Source organism: Pteropus vampyrus, unplaced genomic scaffold (assembly GCF_000151845.1).
Source record: "Pteropus vampyrus isolate Shadow unplaced genomic scaffold, Pvam_2.0 Scaffold114, whole genome shotgun sequence".
NCBI classification, from domain to species: Eukaryota; Metazoa; Chordata; class Mammalia; order Chiroptera; family Pteropodidae; genus Pteropus; species Pteropus vampyrus.
In genome coordinates, this window is record NW_011888895.1 from 193999 (window position 1) to 214070 (window position 20072).

General features: G+C 37.3%; 1 protein-coding gene, 1 non-coding gene and 1 pseudogene across 3 annotated transcripts in view; all 3 read right to left on the bottom strand.

The window, feature by feature from the left end:
- The window catches only part of DYRK1A (dual specificity tyrosine phosphorylation regulated kinase 1A), a 134250-nt gene that overhangs the window by 21668 nt on the left and 92510 nt on the right, over positions 1–20072 (bottom strand). Inside the window, exons 4-9 of one of the 2 annotated variants that reach the window (XM_011365627.2) lie at positions 14727–14846; positions 12570–12758; positions 9059–9206; positions 6035–6321; positions 2866–3012; positions 966–1106 (exon numbers count right to left, since the gene is read on the bottom strand). In XM_011365627.2, coding sequence (XP_011363929.1) covers positions 966–1106; positions 2866–3012; positions 6035–6321; positions 9059–9206; positions 12570–12758; positions 14727–14846 — 1032 coding nt within the window. The remainder of the gene's footprint in view (positions 1–965; positions 1107–2865; positions 3013–6034; positions 6322–9058; positions 9207–12569; positions 12759–14726; positions 14847–20072) is intronic. The other variant, XM_011365628.2, reaches the window with a different exon arrangement.
- Positions 5149–5264, bottom strand: LOC111743492 (annotated as a pseudogene).
- TRNAR-UCU lies at positions 5274–5346 on the bottom strand. Its single transcript has one exon. It is a non-coding gene; the product is annotated as a tRNA-Arg (tRNA).

Below are 20072 nucleotides of genomic sequence, written 5' to 3' on the forward strand. Positions count from 1 at the left end.
ATATACTACACAAAGCAGTTCTGAAAAACACAACTTATATATATTTTTAAATATTCTAAAGAAAATCATTTGATATTAAAAGTTAAGACTCCATAGCTATACGAAGGTGAATTAAAAGCAAGCGATAATCTTCAGTTCACTGGAAATGACACCTGGTGGCAACATTGCTAAAATGCAAGGGTAAAATAAAAACTGAAGCAAAAATAAAATCTCTTCAATGTTAAAAATGCAAAGCTACAATCGCAAGGTATCTGTTACATATAGCATATATAATCACATATTTATATATTATATTCATTTTATGCTAAAACTAGATTGTAAAATATATGATTATGTTCAGATATGTAAAACAAAAAGGTAAATCAAAATGCAAAACGGCTGTCACTCTATTAAACTGCATAGTTTAGGTATCAGAAAAAAGTTCTCAGATAAAAGAAAATCACTAAAAAAAACTGTTTTAAAACCCTCACTTTTAAAGATTTTAGAGACCAGAAATCCCTGCTAACCATATGAAATCGATCAAAGGACTAGCTAGTCAGTTCATATTCTTGTCACATACTGCTTAAGTCAAAAATCTTTTTCTTCCATCTGAACTAAAAAAAAGAGCCATTTACTGCAATTATGACTTCTACTGTTCACAGCTGCAGTATTGTTAACTGTGAATTCACTATATACCCAAGTTGTGAGAAACGAAGGTCAAACTTACTGATTCTACTGTTGAAACAAGGCATGGTGATTTGATCAGCTGTCTCAAAGGGCAGACACATAGTTTTCCTAATGAAGCCTTAGAGAGAACTCTGACCATTAAGCAAACACTGGTCCAGACAGTTCAGTACATACCTGAATTATTACTGAAACTGTAAACTCTAACACTGATTTCAAGTAAATAGAAAATGAGCTATAAAAAGATAGCTCTAGTGAAAGAAATAACAAAGGTTCAAAAAAAAAAAGTTTCCCTATTTTACCCGTTTTCCATCTTTGGTCTTCTTTAAGTTCCAAGTGCCATCTGGCAACTTCTCAAAGAACTTTCTTGCTTTTGGTGCTTGGTCAAGAATATGAGCAGGTGGAATACCCAAAACTTCCACAATTTTATTCATCTGATCTACCTGTATTAAGAACAAAAAAACCATGTAATTTCTACTGTAGTACATCCTACTCATTCGTTCATTCGTTCATTCATAAATTATAAATAAATAAATTGAGCATCTCCTGTGTGTCAGGCACTCCCCTAGTGAATATACAATATTCACTGAATATACAATAACGAACAAAAGAGATACAGTTGCTGCCTTCTTGGAGCCCAGCGTTTCACAGAGGGGAGGGCAGACAAAGACATAAATCTGGTGTGTCAGGTGGTCATGGATACACAGCAGAAAAAGGAAGGACAGGAGGGAATTTTAAGAGTTTAAGTTTGGGGAGTTCTAGTTAAATAACCATTAAAAAATCCCTGAGGCTTAATTAAGTATGGATCTAATAAACTTTTTTAAGTGCAGATTTATTCACTTAAATACCGAGTGTCCACTAAATGCTAGAAACCATGCTCAGAAGAAGACAGCAGTGAACAGAACAGACAGAAATCCCTACCAAAAAGTTTACATGATACGGGAAGTGATCACCAGTAAAGAAATATATAAATACACCAGACGACAACTAAGAACTAAGGCGAGAAAAGGAGCAGGGGGGGGGGGGGGGGGGGGCCGGCACTGCAATCCAAAATGGGGTGTCATGAACGGTCTCACCAAGATGGTGACCTGAGAGCAAGGACCGCAGGGCAGTGAGGGAGGGGCCGAGGGCTCCGGGAGAGAGAGCAGGCACAGGAAAGAAGAAACGCCCAGGCCCTGGGTTAAGGGCTTGTGCCTACTGTTCCCAAAGGACCTCAGAGAAGGCTGTGTGCTGGGTCAGAGAGGGAGGGAGACGAGGAGGAGAGGGAACAGAGGTCAGAGGGACGAAGGGGTTTTCCAGCCACTCAGACAACTTGGGCTTTTATAGGGAGTGAGATGGAAGGTGATCCTAACACTGTCCGAGCCCATGAAAACATACTCATCTACAATAATATTATTTACATTAAACAAACACACTGTGGCACTTATGGCAAACAGTAGCTAAACCTATCAACAACTGTATAACCCAGCACAAGTCATTAGGTTTTGCGGGTCTTTCTTTTTTCATTTATAAATGAATGGACTGATCACAAACAGCAGTGGTCTAACTTTTCTTAAAAAAAAAATAAATAAATAAAATTTAAAAATCCACAAATAGTTTTAAAACCAATAAAAGTCCAATTCCCCTGACTGAAAGGGAGCTAGCTTGGCTTCACCCTCGTCCGCCCAGGCACTGCCCTCTGACCTTCAAGAATATTCTAAGAACACAGACAGGAAACCCGGGGACTAGAAAATTATACACAATCTGTAGTTCTAAAATTCTATAATTCGCATTTACTCTCAATTATCCAGACTGCATATCCATCAACCCTACTGGTCATCACTTCTTTAATTCCAAATTATAGCCTCAAAATTTATAGTGACATTTACACTATTTCAGGGTGGCCTTCATTCCTTCATGATCACCTTTTTTGGTTATTATACTTAAAACCTGTAAAATTTATACAAAATACTTAACATTTTCTAATCCACTTTATTGTTCTCCTTCATTAGCAGCTTACTCACTTCTCATCTCATAATTCTAGACTCACCATATAATTGAAAAATGCGTAATATAAATTCAAATCTAACCTAACATTTGAATGATTAAGTTGGTAAATAGACATCTTTCCCTAAACACAACGTTTAGATTACACTGTTATAGATTAAAAACAAAAAGAAATTATGAAAATAGGAACAATTTTCCAGGCGCTCCATCATGTACCTCATTGGCTCCACTGAACAGAGGTTCTCCAGTGTGCATTTCGACCAGAATACACCCAAGGGACCACATGTCGATAGCGAGGTCATAAGGCATTCCCAGGAGCACCTCTGGAGACCGGTAAAAGCGACTCTGAATATACTGGTATATCTGAAATATATTTCAAAATAGCATTAATTCCAAAATAAGTTTTAATTGTGGTCAAACACTGGATTAAGAACACTGATCTAATATTAACAGAAAAAAATTTAACTGGCTAACTCCTAACTTAGTATTCCACTTACTGATTTCGACATTAGTCTGTGAATAGAAGTAAACAAGTCAAGTGAGTAGTTAATCTGACTGTGAAATGCAAAATGTATAAAATTCAGGTCCTTTCATTTAATCCAGTCCTAACTGGTAATCAAGGTACATCTTAAAACAAACAATTACGCCTTATTAGAATAAAAAATTATTGCAAATAATTTTTTCCCTATTATTCTTTCTATGGCTGATGCTCAGTTTACCATTAATTTAACAGCTTAATTGTATTTAAATTAACCTTTTTAAGGTTAATTTAGGTTAGAATGCTTTTCAGCATCAAGAGTCAAACTCAGTACAATGTAATTAGAAATTCAGACATTTGTACTATATTAGTGTCATAGGTAAATCCTAGAAACAATGCTACATAAAGATTCCATAAAGAGTTGTTTCTGGCTAATCATGTCTCTGCCCTGTCCCCCTCCCATCTCAATCTAAGACTTTTTAGGGAGAGAAAGTCTTGAAATAGGTTATTTTCAGTGAAGTAATCTGAAAATGTCTTGAGACACCAATTTATCTTCACTTAACCACTGTTTATGTCTAGTAAAACAAATATCTGTAAAGCAAAGAAAGTTTTATTTAAAAAGACAGAGAAAGAAACAAAATCCTACTTAAACTTCCTAACCTAACACTCAAACCAGGCAGCCAGCAGCATCATGTTGCTTTCTCACAAAAGCTTCTGAGCTCCCACCTAAAACACCAGCCAAGCCTCCAAGAATCATCTCACGCCTCTATAAGCAGGTCAACCCAACCTTAGGGCCTTCTCACAATGAAGAATGTCTAATTCAAAGGGACCAGGAAGAAGTCTTACATTGCCAAGTTTTTATAAATCAAAAGCATCGTTAAGCCCCAAAGACTCCCTTCTACCGGGACAGTCTTATTTCCCACCTTATGCAAGGTCGTCCGTCACCCAGCCACCCAGTGACTGGGTCATCTCCCAGGTGTGCTCCAGAACACCCTGAGGAACTTTTCCTGAAACTCACTTGCCCTAGTACCTTCTGATACTGAGGCAGGAGATCTAAGGCTACCGCATGTGTATTTTGGAAATGACTTCCCACGCAACTGATACATTCAACGTGGTTAAAAATCCACTGAGCTGAAGGAATAGCTGTCTCTTTGGATGGAGAGAGAGAACAGCGTTTGATATTAGGACAGAACATATGATTTTGCATTAGATGGGGAAAGAATTTCCAAGTCTAAAATCGATCCAATAACTCTGAAGATGGGCATGTATTTTCCAGTCACAATATATACGTTATCCCACATGAACACCTATGGGCATCTCTTGATTTTCAGAGGCATTTGAAATAGCAAACTTTGCTTACTATGCCTTCAGTTTTTAAAAATTATTTCAATGACCTATTCAGCATTGCTCAATTATGGCCATAAGATAATTTGCAGACAATAACAAAGAGTCAGACAATCCTGTTGGCTGGCTATAAGCCTTCCAGATTAAATTAATGTGCTATATTTAAAACCCAGAAAATAGTTGGACAGGACAGGAAATTTCACTGATTTGGAAAAACAAGAAAAGTAAAGCTATTGTGAAATAGTAGTATCTGAAGGTTAGTTTTGTCCCCTCCTTGTTCTTTTAAATAGTTAAAATGAGTCAAATATTATCAAACGGTGATCTTAATTCTTTCAAGTAGAGAATAACCTATAATTTCTATTTTATACATAAAACATGCTATTCAGAGTAATTCTAGAAATGCTAGAAAAAAACAGTACAAAAAATTTCCTGTCCTAAATCAGCTAAACCTAAATCTATTTTTTGCTACAGACATGTCTGTTTTTAGCAGTCTAAAAAAAAGTCAGTTTGGACGAGAGTCAGAATTTATATAAGGAAAAAAAGACGAACTTATTTATCAGAACGAGTATGTCTATCAACTGTGCAATTTCTGTACTATATTACCATGCGCAAAATTACCTGCATTTTTTTTACCCATCAGTTTTTTGGGTTTTTTGTTTGTTTTTTATTATTATTTATGCCTATGGTACCTGGTCTTCCTAGGTGGTCTCCCATTGAAGTACTAACCAGGCCCGACTCTGCTTAGCTTCCGAGATCAGACATCGGGCTTGTTCAGGGTGGCATGCCCACAGACCATGGACCATGGCTCCACCAGGGTGCGAATCCAGGACCTTCTGCATAGAAAGCTGACGTGCTAACCACTACACTATGGAGCCACGTCCCCCATCAGTCTTTTGAGGAAAAATATTTATCTTGATCTATACTTTATAGCAATGATTCAATGTTCTAGTACTAGAATTTCTCCAAATTTATACTAAAACCTCTATTTTGGAAATATAGTTACAAATACTTAATTCACTCATCTATTCTCTCTCTCTCAGGCTTTTTGCATATATACAATTTTTTAAAATCCACTTTGAAAAACCTATACCTTCCAATTCAAATGCAATTTGAATGCAAATTCCTATTTGCATTTTATTATTATTATTATTATTATTATTATTATTATTATTATTATATTTTTAGGCAAGGCAACCCTTGGTTGACCTCGAAGATTGCAAGGACCTTGTCAGCTTACAATTCCTTATTTTTTATTTTTTACGTCTATAGCACTTGGTCTTCCTAGGTGGTCTCCCATCCAAGTACTAACCAGGCCCAAAATGGCTTAGCTTCTGAGATCGGCTGAGATCGGGCTTGCTCAGGGCAGCATGGCCATAAGCCTATTTGCATTTTAAAAGATATTTCCATAAAATAGTTATCAACACAACGTATCAAGTGCTATGTTTTAAAGATAACCATCTTGTGATAACCGCTAAATTGTATACACATTAATAACATTTCAAATATCTACCTACACTATCTTACCTAATTCTACTTAATTCACAAGTCCTGGAATGTACTTACCCGCTGCCCCAGCTGACAAGAACTGCCAAAGTCAACGATCTTGATTGCACTGCGTTTGGGGTTACAAAGGAGGATATTCTCAGGCTTTAGGTCACAGTGAATGATACTAAGTTCTGGAGTCGCCAGGAAAAGCAGTGCGGTGCACATCTGCTGTGCAAACTTCCGTGTTAGGTTCAAAGAGACACCTCGAAAATTGGTGTTCCTCAGTAAGTCATAGAGGTTGTAGGACAGCATTTCAAAAACTAAACAGAGATGGTTTCGAAACATAAAGTGGCGTTTCAAATGCACTGAAAGAGAAAAAGTTTCATTTTAAATTATACATAAGCCCATAAAATAAGAATAATGTATGCATAAACTCGCAAAAATCTATAACATTACAATGTCCAATGTAAAGTGAAAATCAAGTTAAAATTTGGAGATCAGCATTCTGTAGTAACAGCACATTCTTTAATAAGTTAAGAATATCTAAATTGTTTATTTACTGAATTAAACAGGTGCAGTTTCTGCCAAAAAGCAATAATGTAAGAAGTAGTACCAAAATGCCTTGTGTTCTTAAAAAAACTAAGTCAGGTATGAAAACATGAGTAGTAAACTGACAAACAGTACTGAGAATACTTTAGTAACTTGATCCTCATTTGTAAGAGAAAGCACCTTTTACTTCCTGAGAGCGCAACCTCACAACTCTATGTGTCTAAGCTCCACCCACTGGGCTCTCTGGTTTGTGGCCGTGCTGTGTTGGCAGCCTTCTCTGGAATGGCTAGGATGCACATACACAAACTGCTTTGGCCAGTCTTAGATTTCATTAGTAGTTTTCTGTAACAACTGTCAAAGGGAGACAGATTTTTTTTCCTTTCAAATACAGGAAATGTTTGAAATCATGTTTGGAAGGTATTAGAATTCATAATCAAAGCATCTGATTATGTTCATCAAACTGGTCTATGGGACATCTTGTGCAAAACTGAGGTGTGGGAAAATTTCAAACTAGAGCTCCATCACAAGAAGAAATTGTAAGTAGGCTTATGAACAGGTAAACAGTAGAACACATTACCTGCTATCACTGCTGACCTTCCAAGAAGGCTACTACTCACTCGCTCAACTGCTTCAAAGACTTAAAGCACAGAATTAACACTGACTTCACATCAGATGAGGTCATTCAATAAAGTGCTGCCCTTCACAGAAATTCTTACATATACCAGAGCACCTGTAACTCAACTAGAGTGACATAAAACCACTGTTTGTCAAGGTTACCTTCATTTTGGTCTCTTAGTATCATAAAAACAGGTTTTTCTACAGATCTATCTGGAATAACTACAACAGTATTCGTGCCTGGTCCCTGTGACTGCGGACACATTGAGATGTCCTGGTAGCAACCACAGACTGCCTCCCCAGAAGCAGTGCACATCAACATCGTTTTTAGATCACTCCTGATACACGTGGTCTAAAATTAGGATAAATAACAGCACACACACTGCATGGCTCTACAGGAGTCTACAGTACAATGCAACACCCTGCAAATAAAAAAAGAATCCTGAAGGTTACATAAGACTGTCTAATCTCTGCTCTTACTGACTGAAGTTCATAGGTTTACAACTAAAATCACGTGACAATAAGACACACCACAGATATGGTCCATGCAAGAGTTTTAATATGGTCAAACGCTAGCCACAAAAGTAATGCAAAAGGTAACTGATGCCAGAATTCCAGGGTGAGTATGAAAATCCCTCTGCGAAGCTCTGTGATGAGGACGTTCTGCCAGTGGAACATCAACCCACTCGGCTCCCGATCTCCGTACTACTCAGTACTGTCACTATGATGTACTAAGCAAGCACTGACGACGTTATCAAAGAACGTTCACACCCACGTCTTTTTAACTGAATTTTGGATTTGCAAAATTTTGTTCTAGACCTAAACTAACTTTCCTTGTAACTAGACCATGGCAAGTACCAAATAATCCAGATAAGAAATTATGCTACATGGTAAAGTAGGTTTTTTAGTAGTTCAAAGAATGAATATAAAACTCATCAGAATAAACTATAAAAGATCAATCAGTTCAAAATATAAATTATTTACGTCGTAGAAGAGCAACATGACCTACAGACACCTCAAATTTAAGGTAGCAACTCTACAGACATGGCTATATCTAACTGTAAAGTTATTTTTCTCTGGTTTTCAATACAGAACCTCAATTTCTTGAGACACTGCACTCACCATCTTCCTAATAGGAGTTAAAAACAAAAACCTCATCCAAAAGAATATCTGTAATGACTCATACAGTTAACAATTATTAGTCTGTTTACTAGAAACAAAAAATGATAACCATTACTATACAGAACTGAATAGCTAACATTTATTGAATGCTTACTATATGCCTGCCATGTCTTCTTTCAATAAGGCAAAAATTAAAATGTCACAGTAACACACCAACATCTTTACTACTTAAGCAAACACTCAAATGCAACAAACAAGAGTGAAAAGAAGGGGGGATCCATGTCCAGAGACCACTTTATAAGTCAAGTGTCCTTAGAACGACGGCTGCTTGCGTTTCTAAGCCCCTTGAATGAGAATGAGCTCACTTTATACTGAGTTATAATCACAGTGAATAGCAAATGTTCAGTAAGTGTTCAGCAAAAAGGTTTTAAATACAAATGTTATACTATGGATTATACCAGATACCTCAGAGAAGAAACTAAGGGGGAAAGTTACCAGAAAGAGGACTCTCTGAAATAACACGTGTGATTAAAGCAAACAAACAGCACTTGTAAGTTGCCTCCGACCCCCCCCCAAAAAAATGACACTATTCTTGTTTGTTTATGAATTGTACACCACCTGCATGCACATTCCCAAAGACTTAGAATATTACGGCCAGATCAGGTAACTTATCTAAATCTATGCCCTCCAACAGAAATAAACAGTTGAATTTTTGGTCAATCGCTTTAAGATAAAATCAACATTTTCGTACAAAAACCACCATTAACTCAAATCTCTGGTCTGGGTAAGCGCACAGAGTTCTGTCTGCCTGCTTACCTATGTAGTATTTCATTTCAGTGTCATGTTTGTTCATGAGCTCAAGAAGTCGCACTTCTATCTGGGCTTGATTCAGAAAAGCCTTCTTGTTCTTTATGATTTTAATGGCAACCCATTCCTGCTCCACACGATCATATGCTTTTACAACCTAAAAGAGAAGAAAGAGGAATAATTCTCTATTTCATTAATGGCAACAAGCTCACGGTACTTTACAATTCGCCTTAATTGTACACTGACCTAACTCATTTTCTGACCTTCCTAATCAGAAGACAGCCTATTCATTTCCATTCAGTAATATCCATTTACTGCTTTACAATCACTTTCAATCTTTTCAACTAAATTTCTTTTGCATCCTTACAGTATTTCTAAATATCCACAAAACAGAACTTTCTTAGCAAAACTGGATTAACTATTTTCCTCCTTTGAAAATAATATGATGAATCTTAACAAGTGCTTCGTTTTTTCACCTAAGTAACACTCTAAGACAATTCTTCCAACTATTCTTTATATGAGAGAAAAACCTGGTTTAAATCCTAATTATTAGTGTAAAATATTTAAAAAGTTCTAAGTCATCTGAAAAATGTAGATAACTTCCTAACTTTAAATTAGATTTTCATAGCTAAAACATGGGTATATAACGGAAGGATTAATTTACACTAAAAAATAAAAAATCAAATACAAATTACCAGGGAAGTTCCATGATAAACATTAAATGCCTAAATAAGTTTGACAGTTTTAAAATGAGAATCAGTGAATGCTAAGGAGAGGGGAGTATTCGTGACCAAGACGTCATGCACATCACTCATTTTAATTTACTCGTTTAAAATGAGTTTCGTGCTATTAACGAAGAGATTTACATAAAAATTAAGAAATCAATACATAAATGAAAATGCTTATCTCTACCAATCACTAGCACTGATTAAATAAGTTACATTTACAGTATTGTATGTAATCTGAATAGGTAATAGTTTTAGATACACAGTCTCGCACATTTGCAAGTCTGGACATGCAGGTAGAACTCCAAGTGATTCCCATGTGCAGGCTGAGTGCCGCTGGATTACAGGGAGAGAATGGAATGCATGTTCCAAGATTTGTGTCAGTCAAAGTTAAAAATACTGTCAGTGACAGATTACAAACAGCTCAGCTAAAACCAAACGTAGAATGAAAAAACCAACGTCTCTGGTTTTACCCAATTCTAAAATATACTATCGACTGTATTTTAAATCAGGGGCTGCCCGTGTAAACATCTGACCGAGTGGTGCTGACATCCTTCTGTTTCATCGACTATACTGACTGCACCAAGAGCTGCAGTCCGGTGCCCAGATCCCAACCATCTCCGTCTCCGGGACAAAGGCCATTCAAAGGGGCCCAACTATTTACTGACTTAGCAAATAGTTAACCAGCTAAATGCTAAAGCAACGGTTTTCGATCCTGAATTACATATTTAATAGGAATTTTTTTAAAAATATCAATGCCCAGAATCTTATCACAGAGATTCTGATTTAACTGGTTTGGCGCCTAAGCATCAGTCCTCCCCCTGCTCCCCACAAAGCTCCCCGGGAAATTTCAATGTGCAATCAGGACTGGTTATCACTGGCTTAAGAAATGAAGGAGCCCCTTATTTTAACAAGGATCTGGCAGAGACTTTAGAGAAAGTCTGGCCACATCGACATGGAAGACATCAGAGGTCCAGAGACCGAGCGCACCTCGGCGTAGGAGACAGGCATCAATGTGACCTGCCGCGATGGAGTATGATGTCACAGAGGCCTGTACTTGCACAGGTTTATTGGGCTCACTTGCTCTCAGGAATGAGAGGATAAGAAAATTAAACGGGAGGAGGAAAACATCACCCTGAGCCCAAATGACTGAGTATCTAGGGAAAAGTTTAGAGAGAAGGCTACACGGCCATCATTTTCACGGTGGACATTACAAAAGATCACAAAAGTAACAACATCTCGTTGAGAGCAACTGCATAAACGTCGGTGTGATTCTCAAGGTGGAGACAGCAATTTCTATGTCGAGGGTGTTCGCAAGATTACTTAAAAAAAGCTGGGCCTCAGAAATACCTTGAGACTAACAGAGGAACAGAAGCAGCTTCTGACAAAAAAGTGAAACTTTCACAAACAGAGACTCCCAAAATCCTGAGAAACCCTGGTTACGAATCAAGGGAGAAGTCCCTGAATTATGTGCAATCACCAAAATCCCTTGAAATCAGGGAAAGGGGCAGACACACTACGCATGTGACATGGGGGCCTGGAAGAGCCACGGCACCGATCCAGTCCTCCGGCAACTGTGTTCAGATTTCCTTACAAGTTTAAGAGCGTAGACTTTTCCGGGTCTAGACCTGTGGCTGCAATGGCCGACAGTACACTTTCTGTCCTAAGCGTGATTAGACCAATGCATAATGAATTTGTCCCACCAGGTTGAAAAGAGGCATATTTTCCTTTCTCTCAAGGTAGGAACAGATAAGTAAGAGCATACAAGTTCCGGTTTTTGGAGATTTTTTACATCAAAAAAAGTAGTTCCGGTCAAGTCATTTTGAGACCCATTCTGTCATCATTAAAAAGTCAAAAGAAGTAACTGGATTGCAGGTTCATGACCAACACACTGCACAAAGGTTGCAAAAATGAAGGCGACTGGGACTGACAAATCACACCTCAAACAAAACAGAGCTCTGTGACTCAATGAGACAGAAGTTACAAGTGCAACAAACTGGGAGATCCACAGCCAGAGAAAAAGCTTTTTAAAAGTGCAAAGAGAAAGATTTTGTTAGCTCTTGTTCTGGGCACCACTGATGGACGAGATTAACGTATTTAGGGTTTTGCACTTTGTATTGGGGTTTGGGCAGTCAGGTGAGGAAGAGAGAGCCGTAGGTGGAGGAAGAGGCCAGGAATAAAGAGAAAAAAACAGGTCCCTTGGAATTCCTTCCTCTTATTCCCAGTAGAAGCTGCCTAAGTGATCCTTTCCATCAAAATTACCCTGATCACCGTACGAGCAATGCTGATGCTATGAGGACCACCTGCCCATTTAGGCCTGACACACTTAGGCCATGGGAAAGGCCCAGGGTGCAGCCCCTGGCTTTCCAAGCCTCCAAAAAGTGAGAGGGCACCTGCTGTCCCAGCTGAAAATAGTGATTCTTTTCTCTTTGAAGAGGAGCAGCAGACAGGAAGGTAATTATCTCTAGCACTCACAATGAAGAATTCTCCAAAGATTATATAAAACACATCTGAAAGGGGCAATACTATCTATAAGTGATTAAAATCAACCACTTAGTCATTAGTAAGATAAGTACTAGGTAACTTTAGAAAGTAAATAAAGAAAAAAAAGTCCAATGGAATTTTTATAGCTGATACAGTGTTACTATCTTTAGAGAACTGTGATCATCCAAATGCATAACCACTGTATATATCATTTACAAATATTCTGAAGTATACTTCTGAGGAAAGGGTGCAACAATATGATTCACTAAAAAATTCTAATTTATGAAATTCAGCATTTTCCATTATATTACCTGTCCAAAGGAACCTTTGCCTATCAAGGAATCAATTTCGTAACGATCCATCCACTTTTCTCCGTTTTTTACAATATAATCATAGTTATCATCGTCATAACCATCATTGTAAACCTTCCGCTCCTTCTTATGACTAGAATCGTCTCCCTGGCCCTGTTGGTGTCTTCGCTTCTTTTTTGCATAGTAAACCTGAAACGAGAATACAAAGTGTTAACTATACAATTTAAAACTTTACTAGAGATTAAGGGAGCATATATCAAGAGACATATATCTGCTATCACTAGGAAACTGATGAATTGTTATTTTTAATAGCAAATAAAAAACATGAAGTAAAGAATTTCCTATAATTGCTACTTGAATTATAGAAAAATACTGATATATAACTAATGAGAAATGTCTACACTGACATTCACTTTAAACTTATACTGCTTATACACTTTATAAATAGGAGACGTTAAGTAACTGGCCCAGAGCATCCCATTCCAGAAGAGTAACTGGATCCCATTTACATTTATTATTTAAATTAAGATACAGTTTATATCCAGTGAGGTGACATGGCTCTTAAGAGCATCACTATGAAAGATTTTGGAAAATATGTATATGTTGATGTAATCAACAAAGGCAAAACCTTAAAAAAAAAAAAAAAAAAGAACATTTTCATCCTCCTCATGTTTAAGTTCCCTCGTGCCCTCTCCTTCCAGTCAATCCCAATTTTATATTTGATCATAAGGCATAGATTTTATTCAGGAGCAGTTAAATGTATCTAAACTGATGTTTCACTAATGCAACAGGCCCTCTGAGACAGGCCCAATGCTTAAGCCTGTAATAATATAACAATTAATGAAAAACAGCCACTCCCTCCCTTCGCCTATAATACTGAATGAAGGCCATTAACGGATTGGGTTATTTTCTCATAAAACAGTTTCTAAAGCCAGTAAAAAATAATAGGTAAACTAGGCAACAAGTCTACATAATTGGTATCTAACTTTGAGGAAATTATAAATTATGTTTCTCAGAATAAAAAAACTCTGGTTTACAAGGCAGCAAAACAGTTAAAAATGAGCTTCAACAAAGTTACTGTTAACAACGGCTTAACAGTAGCTTCGTTAATTTATCAGATATTAAGAAATTGACATTAATAAAGTGTTGGCAATTTATCGGATTATTTTCAGATAATCAAAAGCTAGTTTGGCACATTTTTTATAACATTAATTGTGTACAAAATCCAACTCAGAAATGTTCCTCATTGAGTTCATTCTAATTTTATCTTGTCGCTTTAATATAATAATATTGGCATTAAACAGCACCGATAGGCTGTAAAATTTATACACTTAAGAACATCTTTTTATTTACATGGCTCGAAAGCTGGTAAGAGGGTGTAGGGCTCACACTGGAGGAGGCAAGCTCAGGCACACCCACCGTGCTCCAGAAAAGCTCATTTAACATTAATTACGGAGTGGATGTTGAGACTGGACGCCAATGGCAGTCAAGTCAAAGGTCTGAGACACTAGAAAAACAATTTTGGGTGGCAAAGGGCCAAGCTGAAAGATGAGTAATTCAAAGTGCTGTCTATGTTTTTTTATCCTACTTCCTTCCACCAAAAAGGCTTTCAGATATCTTACAATGAAAAGATATAAATAAAAGCACATGCATAAAATATAAAAAAAAAATTTTAAATCACAGAAATAGATCAAATTAACTAGACCGAATGCCTGTTATGTAGGTATTAAATGTGCCTCAGAGCTTCCTGACATCCACAGCAAAAGGAGAAACCAATATATAAAAATTTAAGCAAAATTCTAACATATACATACTTTTATGGTGTCATTATTCTCTCACTTTCTCCCTTCTTATTTTGGAGAACTTATTATAGAAATAATAATTCAGCATATATTAAATACAACTCTGAAAAGAGGGGAAGTTATCCACAATTATCTTAATTTTCTACAGCCCTTGTTAGTATATCTTCTTTCTTTTACATAATTATAACTATATTATCTATAAATCATTTACTTACCAGTCTTCACAATATTTATCAATATGACAATCATTGGGGTTTAAAAAAAAAGCTTAGTTATGTTAAAAAAGGTCACAAAACAACTTTTTTCCCTGCTCTACTGCAAGACAGATGCTGTTATAACAAATGAATAGTCTTACCTCATTAATATGCTTATATGTTTTGATCAAGTCAACAGAGAGTTTTCTCAGGGGAGCAGTTGCTGGATCACGGAAGGTTTGGGGCATCCGCCTCTGTAACATGACAATATCAGGCATCACCTTAAATAGACAGAAAAGACTAGCACTTTAACTATACTGAATTGGTATAAATTCCCTCCTCTGTAATCTGTATATATGCGTTAAAAAAAAAAAAAAAAAAAGACATCTACATTAGAAGATTATATTGCTCTCTTTTTCAACTGGATTCCACTGAAGACAACCTACCGTGGGAACAAGTCAATGAAATTAGCAAGTAACATGCCCAGCTGCCCCAGGCTTCGATCCGCTTCCCCAAATTCAACAGTGGGGTTACAGACATACCCTGGGATCCAGGGAACTCGCACGATGCTGCCCAAGAGGGCTTCTCCACCATACAATTAGCCCAACAAAAACTTTCTTCTTCTGAATTATTCCTGAAGCCTGACCTGGTTCACACAGGTCAGACAAACTCAACTTCAGCTTCCTAAGAAAGGATTTCAAGACCCAGTGGGCACCACAAAGCAAGCGCCGTAGAGCAGGAGTGCAGCTTGGTGTTACAGAAGTAAAGCTCCAACAGCCCCGGTCCCTGCCCTCTGACAAGCATCTGCCCTGTAGCTAAGGCTGGAATCTGCTCTCATCTCTTTAACACACTTGAGTACGACATGCCCTCCACATCCCCTCCCCCTCCATGCGGCGTTACTCTCCACAGCCCTTACCCCCACCTGACAGACTATTCATTTATGCACGCATGCTGGTTTTAGTTTTCTCTCATTCTCCGTCCACTACAAGGAAAACTCCATAATGGCAGGGATTCTTTTGATCAATGTTGTATTCCCTTTGCCTAAAACAGTGCCTGGCACATAGTAGGTGTTTAAGAAATATCTCAATAAACAAATGAATCCATAATACCAACATCCCTACCTACAATTACACTAGCAGCTGTCTGCAAACTCCAAAGGACACCTTAAAGCTAAGGAGACTTTCAAAAACCTCATTTCAACCATACTTTATTAACTCCTCCCACCCCACCCCCCAATCCTAAACCACATCTCTTCCACCGTCCAACAGGCAGTCAGGGTCTATCTGTGAGCTCCCTGCCGGACGGGAGACAGAGCAGGCACACGAACGTCCTCTGGACAGATGCCCAGGAATGCTGCGCTAGCGCGTCGTGACCGCCATCCACGTCCCACTCTCGCACCATGTGTTGTGACGGAAGGGGGTCCTGGTGGGGTTTTTTTTTTTTTTGTAATCAACAAATCCTCAAAACCAATTAATTACATCAAGGTATCGACAGTCACGGCCTCTAGCCATCCCCAGATTCCTGCCTAGCTCTAATAGCCATTTATGCTGGTAAAATCTACTGGGCCACCTACACTGCTGGTGGGGATGTAAACTGGTACAGCCACTATGGAAAACAGCATGGAGGTTCCTCAAAAAATTAAGAACAGAATTACCACATGACCCAGCAATCCCTCTTCTGGGTATGTACCCCGAAAATTTGAAAACATTTATCCTTAAAGATATATGTGCCCTGATGTTGACTGCAGCATTATTCACGATGGCCAAGACATGGAAACAACCAAAATGTCCTTCTACGGATGACTGGCTAAAGGCAGGGTACATTCATACAATGGACTATTACTCAGCCATAATAAAAGATGAAATACTGCCATGAGCGACAACATGGATGGATCTTGAGATCAGCATGCTAAGTGAAATAAATCAGACAGAATAAGTCAGGAACCATATGATTTTACTCATATGTGGGATATAAAACTGAAAGCAACAAACAAACAAGACAAAGAAACAACGACTCATGGACAAGGACACCAGTTTAATGGTCACAAGAGGGAAGGGGAAGTAGATAAGGGTAAAAGAGGTCAAATATAAGGTGACAGAGGAAACTTAAAATTCATTTTGAGTGGTGAACGCAATATACGCATGATATATTATTAAAGTGTACATTTGAAACCTATGTAATTTTATTAACTAATGTCACCCTGATAAATTTAATAATAATAAAAAAAAATCTACTGAGCTAGAAGCCCCTGATGCAGCCTCTCTCCAAGGACACTTGGGTTAATTTGAGGGACAGAGGGACAGTAACCACATCATACCAAGGCCTCACAGAAACGTCTGGAGTCTTGGGATAACTAACCAAGCTAACCCACGTTAAGAAAAAAAGGGAGGAAGGTTGTAAGGTGACACCGGACAGAACGGAAAAGAATCACCATGCATGTGGTATGAAAAGACAGAGCTGGCATAGTTACTAGATGTACTTTCCTTTAACCATTATTAACATTAGTTTCCTCTGCATCTCTACCCAAACTCTAAAAAGTTGTTAACCAGATAGTAAAGTCACTGAATTACTGTTACGTTAATAATTATCTCTTCTCACGATTCTCTCCTTTTTAAAGTTCCAAATAAGGTTTAAGGAGAAAAATCCTCCAGCGATTATAACTATTTATCTGAAAAGATAGTAAGAAGTAATAAGAAATCTGAATTTCTTAATTTTCTAATATATATTGTTTTATTTTTTTCTAAATATAAATAAAGAGCAGGTACAGCTAAATTCACAGAATATTCTTACACTATTCCTTCAAGATTTAATTTAATGAATAGACAGTATCAGCAATAAGCATGACAATTATTTCTTGTTAATGAATGCTATAAGCATTTAAGGTAATAAAAGAGGTTTCCCTTAACATATTTCCTTTTTACTTTTTTAAGAGCCTGGCATTGTTTTCATGCAGGTAATTTACTCAGCAAGACCATGCTCGGGCTACTGGAGGGCAGCCTCACTGTGAGATTACACAAAGTCTGAAGCAGTAAAATATTTCATTACCGCTTATAATAAAAGTTGACAGAAGGTATAACTATTGTTAGAAACAAATTACGTAAGTAGTTAACAATAAAATAGTAGTAACAAGTATTTGCTACATACTATGTTTTGGGCATGCATATTTCTACATGTCTCTCAGGTAATCCTCTCAACAATTTTATGAGGTAAGTGACACTCCTGTCACCAATCCACAAATGAGAAACCTGAGTCTCTGATGTAACGTCACTTGACAAAGGCCTAGAGGCAGTGAAGAAGACAGGGGGTGAGATGCGAAGTGAGGCAGTTTCTCACCGAATCCCATGCTCTGAACCCCGACGCCAGGCCAGGAGCTCTCCATCAATTTTACGTCTCTAGTCTATCCTCTTGGTTGAATCATTTTAAGGCTATTTGTTGGGCAAAATAATTGAGTCATGAATAATAAATGCCAATAAAATAAGCACATGCATTTAATACAATTAGTTATGTACAAAACCGTGGACGTGTTTAAGTATTTAACCTGCCCATATACAATTCCACTGGTATCTCAAACATCTGAAAAAACAATCAGTGACTATATCTTCCAAGAGTAATTATGCTCACTCAAAACGCCAAAATCACACAATCAAAAACAACAATTTTAAATGTATAGTAAATAACATGAAGTGGGATATGAACGTAATTTTGACTAAGGAACGATTTTTTTTGCACTCAACTGAGTGTATGCTATGTGCCTGGCACTTCACGAAATATCACTAACCTCTTCAACAACTGGTTAAACTCTGCCTACAAGGCCAAATCAATTAGCTAATTCTAAATACCTTACTTTTCTCATTTATCTGTGGCAGTAGAAGTTACTATTTCAGGGGCATCTGTTTACATAAATCATATAAGTTCTGTTCACAAAACAATTGGCCTTTGGTCTAGACTGTATTTCAGTGCTTCAAACTGTGCCTTGTACAAAGTAGGTGCTCAAAATACACTGAAAAAAAAATTAATTAATTTCTATAAACTAAATAAACACTCCCTTCACTAATTTTCATTATGATTTCAGTTAGGTAACCAAACTTTGCTTTTGAAATACTGTGCTGCCATAAGCACAAATTCAGATTAGAAAATAACTTTTCCAAATGCTCAGTTATAAATAAATCTGTACTAAGACAAAGGCCAGCCCTAAGCATTTGATGCTTCCTCCACTTCCAGCTGCTTAGAGCCACGAAGTCAGGAGACTGCACAGTAAGGCAGCAAGCTCCTTTCTTCCTCTCTGCAGCTGAAAAAAGCCTATGGTGGTCAGAGAACCCAAAAGCTTCACCAAGGTGAAGGTGGCTAGTCCCCTTCCACCGCCCTTCCCGTCCAGTGTCCTGTGTGTGTGGCGGCGGGGCGGAAGTGGGGGGGACAGCCTCCTGCTGCCTCTGCTATCTGGCCCAAGGGAGCTAGAAAAAGCCACACTCCCAATGCTCACGTCTCTAGACCTTTCTGTGTGAATATACGCAGACTACAGAGCAAAAGAAAAGTACTGGTTTGCAACTCTTGCTTAAGATCAGTAATGAGAACTAAAACAATCTTTTTTTCTCCTGAAAAGATTCCATAGTGTAAGCTCCAGAACTTAATTTAAAAATTGTTTCCAGTTTAATATCTATTTCATTCATTTTATTTATATTCACCTCATATTTTCATACATAATGCAGCATTAGAAACATTATATTCTGCCTTTCTTGCTCCTTTGAGAGCTATTAATAAAGCCGAACAGCATATTTCACACATATCCAGAGTACTGGTTTAGTTTAAGAACTAGGAAAGGTACTGTGAAAACTATAAGAGCACAGACTCAGCATTCCAAACATCAATCATACTTTTCTATACTTTCACTACATTTCTCATTTCCTAAATTTATTTTTTGAACAAAACTGTTTAAACTTGTATGAAACACTAACTACCAGAAATAAATGTTAAAGTTAGCTCATTTCAATTTATACAATAAACCTTATTTAAAAGACACTGATAGGATGATTAACAAGAAACAATGGAAACCAAATAATAAAATTTTAAAAGTTTAGAAGGTACTTTGGGGAGTAGGGGTCTGGTCCAAGCCATTCAAGGAACAGACAGAAGGGTCCATGTGACCTGACTCAACTCATACAACCAGATCATGAGTCAAGACCTTTGTGACTTGTAGACCATGCCACAGCAGCTCACAGGTTTAGTGTTTACACTTCGGGTTTAAGAAAGATCTCTTCTCATCATCAGACTGCATTATTAGGTTCAGAAATTTCTATGGTTTAGAGAAATATTTAGCTGAATATTATTTTATATTATAAATATTAAAAATGAATATTTAAGTCTTTTACATAATACGAATCTTTAAAAATATTTTGCAGTTAAAAATGAAAATACTAAGTGAATTATCTCTTATTTTAAAAGAATCTCCAAATAAGATGTTAGTTTTATCTAAAAATAAGTACTCTACTAAATTACCTACGACAATAACC